This window comes from Parasteatoda tepidariorum, chromosome 10, assembly GCF_982258835.1.
Source record: "Parasteatoda tepidariorum strain Cologne lab strain chromosome 10, Ptep-v5.0, whole genome shotgun sequence".
NCBI classification, from domain to species: Eukaryota; Metazoa; Arthropoda; class Arachnida; order Araneae; family Theridiidae; genus Parasteatoda; species Parasteatoda tepidariorum.
Window position 1 is genome coordinate 63,707,346 of NC_141764.1, and position 12,557 is coordinate 63,719,902.

Sequence of the window (12,557 nt, forward strand, 5' to 3'; positions counted from 1 at the left end):
CAATGTGAAAAGCACGCTTTTACATAATATGTGGCACAAATCGACATGGTAAAGAAAAAAATCCCATTTTTTAAAAGGGAAAATTAAGCACTTCTTAAAAACACCCAATAAAAAAAGCACCTTTTTACGTGGGCTTTTAATCGACGTGGGCTTTTAAAAAACAAAAATTGAAAATTAGCACCATTAAGCACTTTTTAAAAACGCTACGCACCATGTCTTGTAAATTTTTAATGCATTATCCGATCTAATGCAATACAATACATTGATACTGAAGCATTTTTAAAATATGAGCTTGAAAGTAAGTAAAATTACATTAAGAGTTGTTTTTAATAAAAATGACAAAGATAATGTGAGTAAATCAGACAAATAAAAAGTTCATATTTCTTTATTTCACTTGATAAGGACACATAAATATTTTAAACATAAACAAATGATAACAAATTTATTAGTTTTTACAATTTTGAATAAAAAGCACTTTGTTAACATACAGCATCACAATAAGCTTATTAATGGCACAAATTTTTAAGAACAATGATTAGGCACTTATTATAAAAATCACTATAGTTTGAGAAAAGGAAATCAACTTATAAAAATACAAAAAGAAAAGGAAAAGAAAAAAATGTATTAAACCAAATTTTTTTTTTGTCGGATATTGATAAAAATAAATATTTTTGATAATTTATTTAACATAAGTTGATTTCTTTTAGTCAAAATGAATTGCTTAAACTTTTTTGTTGTTGTTTTAACTTTAAAAATGTAAGCATAGTATTATGTTAAAAGCACCATGAGGCGTAATTAAGTAAACATAGCACCGGTAACTAACATCAATTAGACTTCTTTTTAATATTAAAAAAATCATTAAGATAATGATCACAAAATTGAAAGACATGACATAGATATCACAACCAACATGAAACATTGAAAACACACTAAATCAACGTGAAGCTTTAGAAGAAAATTTAAAAACTATAATTTAATTTTTAAAAACTTTGAAGTAACATGAACCTGTCATGAAAACTTATCTCTTCATAATAATAATAAAAAACAATACTACACTATAAAAGAAATAAAAAAAACTGTTTATTTAAAATCTGTTTAATAATTCAAAAGCAATTTAAAGATAATTGCTTCGGAACATGGAAAATATTAATGATTAAACTGTTGATTGTATTCCATGGAATCATAACTAATGCATAGATTGTAGAATAGTTCCCATGGAAATGATAATGCATATATTGATTATTGATGAAATAAGAAAAAATAAGATTTAAACCTTCTTTAAAAAAAAAAAAAATAGCATGGAAGATTTTGAAAATATTAAGTAAGTAATTAGAAGAAACTTGATGGCCTTGAGCCAATCTCAAGCTTTTCTTTTTCTTTTTGAAATCAAGCTCGAGACATTAAAATACTGATTTATAATCTAAACAGATCTACAGAATTCAATGGTAGGAAATTTACAGGTACGCTGATAAAACATGATGATGATGACTGAAAATATGATGATGATGATTTAATTTCTATACAGGTGGTGGCCCATCTGGGTATCGTAGCATGGTATTTAGGGAGCTTGCAAAATTATTGGATAGGCGACAACTAATTTCTTCTTCATCCCTAGGTATCAGGAAAGCAGCTCCTAACAGCAAAAGTAAGATTGCTTGCAAAGGAATGGAAGCTCTGGCTACTCTCACAAGATATTGGCAACATTGCCTTATTTTTGTAGGTGGTCTATTCTCCTCGCTAAAAATTAAAATGAAATAATAATAAGAATAAAATAATATTACAATTAACTATTAAAATAAATATAATCAATAGAAAGACAAATAAATAAGTTTTTTGGACACTAGTGGGAACATTTAAATTTTTGCTTTGATGCTTGACAGTTAATTTCCCCCCAACCCTTATTTTTTTTAATGCTGCATTGCAAGGTTGCCACAGAAAAAAATGAACAAAATAGTTGCTTTTAGTAACCTAAAACATGAAAATAGTAGCCAAAAATTAGGAAAATAGTTGACTGAATAAGAACAAAAATTCATCAAAAATAAGACTAAAATTTTGTTAATGACTTATATGTCATATACCATGATCCATTCAGTCAAGTTGATGGCAAATATGATAATTTTTATATAAACGTAAATGTTTATATATATATATATATATATATATATATATATATATATATATATATATATATATATATATATATATATATATATATATATATATATATATATATATATATATATATATATATATATATATATATATATATATATATATATATATATATATATATATATCGAGAGAGAGAGATATGAAAAGTGATTACTCAAATTTGAAATCCATGCATTGTAATATTGTATTATTATTTTTTTTAAAAATCATGTGGAATTTCGTAGCAATAATCATTGAAAAGGTGATCGAGAAATAAAATAGACTTACCATGGAATCTGTGCAGATTGATTGAATTAAAAAGTGAAGACTCAAATTTGCAATTCAAAATTTAAATTTTTTTTTTATTTAAGAATAAAAAAGTTCAGTGTGTTCAGAAACTATCTTGCAGGGTGCAGATTTTCCACCTAATTCATGCTTTTTTTAAAAAAAAAGAAGAAAAAAAACATCGCTAGGAGTTCAGAAAAGTCTCCCAATAGTCTCTTTTTCCTGAAAATAGTTGCTTTTTTAGCCTTTTCAGTCAAAAAAAGTTGCCATAGTCGCCTCATGCCACAAATAGTTGCATTTTAGTTGCCTGTAGCAACCTTGCATTGTAATTGAATAGAGACTTTTTTTTTGTTTTAATACTTATATGTGGTATTATATGTAAAAGCAAAACTTACTTTAATGCCCTTAATATACACAGTACTTTTTTAACCCCACTAGCTTTTAAAATTAACCCTTTCTTTTCAAAAAAAATCCAACCTAACAGTTAAATTTAATTGAAAGAAATCCCCATAATAATATGTTATTTTATCTACATTTATATAAAAATAGCTCAAATATAAATTATTTACTGACATAATTTCTAAAGCATAAGAGAACTCTTAATTCATATTTCCTATAATGGATAAAGTTAACTAGGAATTTGTATTATTTACAGATTAATGCTGTAAAATAATTTGTCAATTAAAGGTCGTCTTCTCCTGTTTTATTTTATCCAAGAAAAGTTTAAAATTAGCAAATGATTCAAAAATATGTTGTTTCAGAACCAGAATGTTTTGTCAAAAAGTTATACTTTTGACTTTAAAAAATTACAACCGGGAATTTTTTTGGTATATTTAATAAAACATGAAATTCACATGTTCTAAAAAAAAGAAACTTTTGAATTATTATATTTTAAATTACGTTAACTTTTAAAGTAAAATCAATATTTGAACAAATGGGAACAAATTCTACATTTAAATTTGAACAATACACAAAATTAATCATAAAACTAAAAGTATTATCAGAATATTATTTTTATTTTAGTAATATGCCTAAAAAAATTTCTTAAAATAAATAAAAATATTATACTCTAAAATTTAAGAAAAAAATATGTAGATATATTTATAGAATTATGGCACTTACGATGAGTCATTTGCCTGTTCTTCAGGTAATGGAGATATCTAAAAATAGGCAAAAAATTAAAATATGACAATAAGTACATCATACTTGCACAATAAAGAAAAATAAGTTTAGCAACAATTTGCATGATATATTATTTGTGCATTTTTATGTAGTATAAACTTCATCACTATAATTAGGTAATTTTTTCAGAACTTACTATTCAAACAGACTTTCAGTAAATAAAAAATAACCACAATAATGTAATTCAATATCAAACTAAAAATAACTATAAATTATCAGCATATACTTACTATTATTTATTAAATTTAAATGACTGAATATAATCGCTAATTGAATAAATCAAATTTAACAATAAGATTTGCAATGCTTGAATCAAAGTAAGAAATGAAAACGAATCTGTACAATTTTAAAATGAAAATAAGGCATTTATCATAACTGCATTATCGAAACTGTAATATTCATTATCATGAATATTACAGTTGTAAAGACATTTACAACTGTAATATTCATGATTCCTTAGAAATATACTTTAGAAATTCAATGAAAAATCATTTGAAATTGAGCTTATTGATATCAAGAATTTTTACTTAGATAAACAGTACTTGTTCTAAAAAGTATCAAGTTGACATTGACTTCAACAATTTTTATTTTCATAACTGATAGATATCGTACATAAACTAGTTTTAAGATATATATGACACTTAGAATTTTTTATTTTTCTTATATCATAGACCAGTGGTTACCAATTGGCAGCCCGAGAAGCCTATTTTTTTGTGACCCCCCCCCGAGCTAAAACAGATTAGTTTTCAATTTTTTGCGGACAATTTTAGTAAAAAGTCTATATAAGTTTAAAATACTTTTTTTTGTTAAAAAACACTAATTTCGTTGTTTCTGTGAAATTTAACATACCAACGGTGCAAAAAAATTTATTTCTCAGGTTTCATCTACATGCATCCAAGAAAATATTTATTCAAGAAAATATCTATTATTATTTGTAATTCAATACTTTTGTTTTGAACAACTTGATAAAAATTTGACAGTAATATTTAATGTTCCTTCAAACATAAAAGAGTCCTACATAAAATTTTGACAAAGTTGCAGCCTGCCATCTGACTGGAGTTTTTAATTGTGGCCCCTGGCCTCATGTAAGTTGGAAACCCCTGTCATAGATACTTACTCTATTAGCTAAAAGAAGTTTAGACAAGATGGACAATCGTTCAGAACATTCAGTTTGCAACTCTTCAGATTCTTTCAAAATGCATGACAATCTAGATTGTATTTCCATATATCTTGTGTCAGACTTTTTCTCTTCATCCATTGTTTCATCATCAAACAGCTGATCTGATACATTTAGTAAGAGTTGCACCTGTTGTGAGCAGTTTTCTAGTTGTTGGTTTAGAGCCTTAAAAAATTTGGACATAATTAGTGATTTGTACAAAGAGCAATGAATTTTCTTCAAAATAATGAGGATTGATTAAAACGAATTAACATTGCCACACAGCAGTTAATTCTCACAGCGGAATAATGAAGTTCTAATGTGCATTTTCCTTATCTTTTTAAGTGAAACTTCTAGATGAAGTTAACCCCTAATGTAGAATTTTTTCGGGCTTTCTGCTACAAAGTTCCCTAGCCTTATTATTTTTCTTTAAGATACATTTAATTATAACAATTACTAATTTAAAGTAACAGAAACGTTGTATTTACAAAAGAAAGTATAGAATAAAAAATTTTAATTGCAAAAGTAATATTTTTTAATTCCAATATTATAGGCGCTTTCTCGCACTTTGAAGGTGGAAAATGCACTAATTATTTCCTTTTTCGAATTTTGTAAATAATTACAAAATGTAAAATTCATTAATAAATTAAACAATAATAAATTTAAATTCGTGCGTAAGTTAAAAAATCGTAAAATCCGTGCAGTAATTCCAAAATAAAGATTGACGACGAAATCAAGCGAATAAATCTCTTTAAAAAGAGATACTCAAATAAGTGTGTGTAAAGCATGATGTTCTTTAAAGAAAAGCAATAAAAGAAAGAACATCATTTCTAGAGGGAACTATCTTTTAAACATTCCCGATTTCTGAATTTTATATTATTAATTTCAAATTCCAGCTGAAGCCAGTCATTACAAACTTTTTTTAAATCCCAAATAAGAATCGAAAATTAAATTTTTTTCTTGATGCGCAAGAAAGACTTCTTTAAAAAAAAATCTTAAAAAAACATTCTTCGAAAAATTATGCAGAAAAGAAAACCAAAAGTTTCCCCTTCCCAACTGAAAAATCTTTCTCCAAAAACTTTGTAACGTTTTGCGACAATGTCGCCGCAATTATGCCACGGGGAAGTTAACGTATATATATCTTATAATGTTTGTGTTATAGAATACGAGAAAAACCATGAAATACTTCAGCAGTTAAGTGTACCAGTAATAAAAGTATGACCATAGATCAAATTGGCATTGAGATTAATTTTTAGTTTATAAAGTCATGACTGCAAACAAATAAAACAAAGATAACAAATTATTATTGAATTATTTCATGTGTTCACAGAATTTAAGCATTTTATTGTTTCTGTATTTTTAATTTATCTAAATTCATACATTTTACGCTATTCCTAATTCAGTTTTATAGATAACTAATACCACATAATGTAAAATGAATAAGAAATGATGCATGTTACATACATAAAAGACTGCTTCAAATATAAAACTAAAATAAGTTAATGACACAAGAATTCAGTTTATGTAAAACAAAATATAACAGCACGTGCAATCTAATTAAAATCATCTTCAAACACATTACAGAAGATAAATTATGTATGCAGAACTTTAGTAGAACTTAAGTTTTAGAAAATGTAATAAAATTAATCAACAGCAAATAGTATGTTAGACAATATAAACAAATAAAAAAATAATGTAAGTAAAATAACAAATTAAATTTTATATTAAAAGTCCAAAATTATAAAAATAAACTGTTCTGAATTTCAAGTGGAAGTTATAGTACCTCTAGTTAATTTACCAAAATATGAATATCATAATAAAGCAAAAAAATTTCGAAACAGCTCATTGTGGGCCAGGGGGGTCATGGAGGATAAGGCTCCACATTTTCATGACCAACAGCATGATTGTGGCAATGTGGTCAGCACTGCGCACAGGTCGCCTTTACTTCCTAAACAAACTGTACCCATCGATCTGAAGATGGGAGGGCTTCACATCGCCACAGGGGCTCCAACCCAGCCCTTCACAATGACAGCCTCGTGCCTTAACCACTGAGCCATCGTGGCTCATTAATATCATAGTAATTGCTGGAAAAAAGAGGGTTCAAAAATAATTTCGTAATTCCATCTATACTTACAAAAACTTCAGTGTGTAGATCATAAATGCGCTTATCGCCCTTTTTATACTTAAGTGGAACAGCCAGCAATCTCTCTCTCGATTCTTTCAGCCACAATTCCATTTCAGAAAGTGTTTTTTTCAGATCCTCACTCTTAAGAAACTCACTTTGAAGTTTGTTTTGCCATTCTAAGGCTACAAGACAAAGTTTATCCCAATGATCATTAACAGCCTAGAATGAGAATGACAGTTAGTATATCAAGTTGCTGCTGCATTCTAAACTCACTGTTTAAGAGAATCAATGGCTTATTGCCATCAAATGACACAGGACAAAATCATTTTTAAATGATAGATAAACTTCATAAATAATCAGACTCGCAACAACTGTAAATCCGAATCAAAACCTGGTCAGTCGTCAAAATTTACTAAAAACAAGACAGAGTCATTGAGTTGTAAAAGAGGAAATTTACAAAAAAAAAAAAAAAGAAGTTTGCATCTGTTTTTTAAGAAATTATTCATTCTCAGGTATCATTTACAGACTAGGTTCGGTATTTTATTAGGTAACAAGGTTCTATTATTTCCTAGTCATGAAGATGGAGTTCGGAATTTGTTAAAATGCGAACTGTCTGGTGAAGGTAAAAGTCCTTTACTTTGTTTAGTTCTTTGTCTTAACTTGAAATAGCAAAGATTTCTTTTTATTTCCATAAGTTTCAACAAATAAATAAAGAGAAGTGACCTCATCAATAAAATTATTGTGTGAGTAAAACTTCTGATTAAAACATAAACTTTATAAATCAACATAAGATAACTTTGATAAATCCCTTTGTAGATTTTAGTCACAATGCCGTGAAAAACTGAGAAAATATTTTCTTATTTCTTATACAAAGTAAATATCTTTTTAGCAGACTCAACCATTTAGTGAAATCAAAACCTTTGGGTATCAATGTGATCACATAAAAAGACAAAAGCTGTTTTTTATTTCAAAACGTTAATATCTTTTTATTTCAAAACGTTTATATTTTCTTATTTCTTATACAAAAGTAAATATCCTTTTAGTAGACTCAGCCATTTAGTGAAATCAAAACCTTTGGGTATCAATGCGATCACATTAAAAGGCAAAAGCTGTTTTTTATTTCAAAACGTTTATATCAAATGCAGAAGTTCATTAAAAAACATAAGCACAGAATAAAATCAATTTTAGTTATTATTCGAGATTAAATAATAATTATTTAACCACCAGAGGACATTATGAAAAGCTGATTCTTTTAATGGGTGGTTTACAGATCATTATAATTTGCTGTTTATGAGTGATAGAGGAAGATTTCATTTTATGAAATAAAACAATTTGAGTTCTAGGAAATAAAACAATCACTATGTTAAATAATATAAAAATAGCAACAGGATACTAATAAAATGGCAACATTAAAAAAAGGTTTTAATAACAAATATGAAAAATGGCACTATCACTAGACTATTCTATCAAGGCTGTGTTTCACTTGGCAATTAATTTGTAACAATAATCTATCAAGTTGCAAAATTTTAGTTTGTTTATCATATAGGTAATCAAATGGCATTTTAATCATGTAATGCAAAAAGTAGTAAATTATTACAAAAAAATTATCCAAATCCAAAATATATAATTAATTTCTCTAAACAATTTGTATCATACATTTAATATAAATAATATATAATAAACATTTGGTATCAGCATACATTATTTTGAGTATATTTAATCAATAGCAATAATTCATACATATTCAAAAATAATTTTAGGTTTATATATACTATATACCTTCAATTTAATCTTTATAGAATCTGAATTATTCTTAGACTTAAAAACTGAGCTCAAATTCTGACCAGCAGCATTCAATGTAAGAATAGATTTTTTATATCCTCCTATTTCTGTTATTAAAGCCTGTAAGGACAAATAAAAATATTAATTAAGAATATTTCTTTTAATGGAATGTAAAAACAATGACAAAACTTAACACTACCTTATGCTTTTGCAATTCAATTATAAACTTTTCTATGTTAACATCAGACATTGTTTGAGATGTTAGAAGTTGTAGAGAATCAAGCAACCATTTTTCAATATTTTTCAACTCCAAACAGAATTGCTGCCATTTTTCAAACCTCTTCATTGCTCTCAATTCCTTGTCTAATGTAGCATTCTCTATTTTTTCCCACCTATTTATCATTCCTATAAAATAAATAAATAACTGAAATTATTGTTTACACATTTTTTATTTAATCAAGTGCCAAAGTCATTGCTACACTTCGCAGGGTTCTGATGAAACGTTTTTGTCGGGCCCTTTAAATATTCCCTTTCTACAGAGCCCTAAAAAAAGCATGTAACTTAGAAGCTTAAATTATTATGATAGCTAGTATAATTTTTTTTCTTCAGAATTTAACTCCTGAAAACAAATAACACATGATTTCTTGATCATTATTTTAATTTTCAATGTTTTTGATTATTATACCTTTAAAAGCCTTGCTCAAATATAAATTAAAAAATTTTAAATATATTTTATTTTCTAGTTCTATGATTTTAATTTCTATGAATTTTTATTTTTACTTGGAGAACTCTCTTCAAAAACCATGCCTAGAAAATTGTCAATGCAAAAAATAAAAAAATAATTTAAAAAAAAAATCAAAAATTAGTTTTTTTCTTTTTAATATAATGTTTAGTGGGCCTCCTTTATGACTTTAAAATATAGGGCCCAATGCAAATGATCAAATTGCAAAACCCCCATAATTGCTCTGTCAAATAAAACTGAATAATTATAATTTTTTAAAAATAATTTTTCCTAACTGCTTCCAAAACTGCTTTTGACTCAAATATATTTGTAATAATTGCAGAAATATAACTCAAATTTTTAGTATATTTTAGATAAATGAGACAAAATACTTTTTTTTCAGCAATAAAGAACTTAAAAATAAGTTATATATAATAAGGTAAAAAAAGCATAAAATTACCTTCTGTTCGAATTTTGATACATTCAGAGCTGCCATGGGAGGGATTTTCAGACAAAATATTATTTAAATGTTGTATGACGTCGATACTAGATCTGCAAGCAGCTAAGAGACGAGACTAAAAAAAATAAATTATAAAACAGTTATAGAAATAATTTATTTGGCACTTAAGTTAAATATTTTTAAGCTTGAAATTAAATAACTTAATTACATAGTTTGGTCCATTATTTTCATCAATTTCAGTAGGTGTTGGTTCTGAAAGCACAACTTCCAATGAGTCTATTCGCTCTTCGGCTTCATCTAATGCTGCCAACAAATCCCTTATATATTCTTTTTGTCCAGAATCATCAACTTCATCGCTTACTTCTAAAGAGTAAAAGAATGAATAGTACTCAGAAGTTTGAAATTTTAGTTTTGTCTTTGTAATTAAACAAGAATAAGATATAAAATATTTTTTTTAATGTATAAATTAAGATATCTGACATCAATATTAATTATAAAAGAGATTATAATTCTTGCACATAATAGAATGGTTTGCAATGCATAAGAGATTGTTAGAAAACAGAATAGTTTACATTATATAGATGAAAATTGCAATATTATGCTACCACGGGATTTGGATGAAAAAACTGAACATAAAAACAAATTATTGCAAAGATGCAGCTATAATAATACTGCAAGTGTGGCCTGGGGAGGTTAAAAATAGAATTGTTTGTTAAAAATATAATAGTTTACATTACATAGATGAAAATTGCATTATTATGCTACCAAGGGATTTGGTTAAAAAAACTGAACATAAATATAAATTATTGCAAAGATGCAGCTATAATAATACTGCACCTAGTAAATGCACGAAAGTAGTAAAAATACTCTAATTATTAAAAACAATGATGCATTTTTACACCTATTAATAGTACTGACCCCAATAAGGTTAACTACATTCAAAGGAAATAATTGGAAACAAAAACACTAAAAAATAAACATTTAAAGTTTCTTTTCAGTAGAATGACATATACATTTTTTAAAAAAATTTATGGCCAATCAATGTATTTTATCATTTCATAAAATTAGTACAATTAGGTAAAAATTTTAAAGTAATTTTAAAACTACTGAATATGATGAGTTTTACCTGAAATGGCTGATGCATTTGCAGATGTAGTTACAACCACTTTTTGTAATGAAACTTCTTCGATATCTTCATCTATTTCAGAAGCAGCTTCACTTTCAGCTGGGGCATATTCCTAAAATTCACCAAGCTATAAAATACGCTAAACGTAGACGGTACTAATATGCTAAATACTATTTCACTATAACTGCAAACAAGTATTAATACTTTTCAAATACATTTAAGCTATGATCAAAAATGTTTATTTTAATAGCAGGTGTTTTAGAACGTTATTTTAAAACATTTTTTGAAATACATTTATTACACATTTGATCACTTTTTGTCACATATTAAAAGTAATGGAAAGTTGAGGGGATATTTAAGAACTTCAAAAAAAGTATCTTTTTTTCCTGACTAACATACTTAGTTATTTAATTGTGAATTTTAGACACTAAATTTTAATTGACAAACACTATTTATACTGAATTACAATTAGCCTAAATAATTTAAGCTTAATGCTACACATAGAAAATAAAGATTCAGAATAGATTGTAAGTATTAAATTATGATTCTGTTATTTGACTAAAGGCATTCACAAAGTCCTTCAATGGTAACATCCAGCACATTAAAATAAAATACAGTTTGTAAAGATTTAATTTCAATAATTCTAGTACCACTACAAATACTACATAGGTAAAATAGCAGATATTTTGGGCTTACAAATTTCGTGACATAATGGCAGCAAGTTTTTTTTAATAAATGTGTTACTACTTTTTATGACTTAATCTAATAAAAGATTTATTTTCTTAATTTATTGTTTAAAAAAATGCAATAAAAAATAAAATTTCTATTTGTTTTAGTATAAATATTTATAATAATAAGTAATTGAAATATATTTCATTCATTACTTCTAAGCACTTAGTACTATTTTTCAGGGCTTCATCATCTAATGATAGGAATGATTCGATAATTTTGATCTCAGTCAGATAACAAGGACAGTACCATAACTAGTAACTCCCCCTCTTAACATTATTGATAAGGTGCTATTCTCGCTGCAAATAAGATGCATCCAAGATGGACCTTAATATATTCTATTGCATAATTTACACTCAAATTAAAATAAAATATTAGCTTTTCTCCAAAAATGTACCTAAAGTTTAAGCCTTTTATTGATCAACTTTTTTGAAATAAAAATATTATGCATTATATTTAGTGTCTGAGCTTTTCAAAATAAAAATAAAAAAAGATAAAGGTGGAATAACAAAAGCCTTTAAAAATAAACTTTATTACTCATTAATAATTAATTTTGAGACACAATACAATGATTAGATATTTAATACATGATATAATTTTAAAATGGACTACAAATTTTTTAAAGTTTGAAAATATTTGTTTCAAACAAATTTTCTAGAAACAAAATATCATGAAGAATATTTATATATTTAATGCAAATGAAATGGACATCCTTTAATATTATAATTACTTTTAATTCAAATAACTTAAAACATTCTTACTGATTTTATATTATTACTTAAACAGTCTAAAATAAAAGTAATGGTAAAGTTGGAATAGAAAACAACCTTTAAAAATGAA

At 26.1% G+C, this 12,557-nt stretch overlaps 1 protein-coding gene across 1 annotated transcript in view; it reads right to left on the reverse strand.

Moving 5' to 3' along the window:
- Positions 1-1,282: 1,282 nt before the first annotated feature.
- Positions 1,283-12,557, reverse strand: part of LOC107446265 (Muscle-specific protein 300 kDa) — a 306,758-nt gene continuing 295,483 nt past the window's right edge. Inside the window, 9 exon segments of the mRNA XM_087154058.1 lie at positions 1,283-1,737; positions 3,559-3,596; positions 4,736-4,960; positions 6,909-7,118; positions 8,679-8,801; positions 8,881-9,086; positions 9,863-9,977; positions 10,071-10,225; positions 10,989-11,100. Of these exon segments, the coding sequence (XP_087010184.1) occupies positions 1,518-1,737; positions 3,559-3,596; positions 4,736-4,960; positions 6,909-7,118; positions 8,679-8,801; positions 8,881-9,086; positions 9,863-9,977; positions 10,071-10,225; positions 10,989-11,100 (1,404 nt within the window). The 3' untranslated portion in view covers positions 1,283-1,517.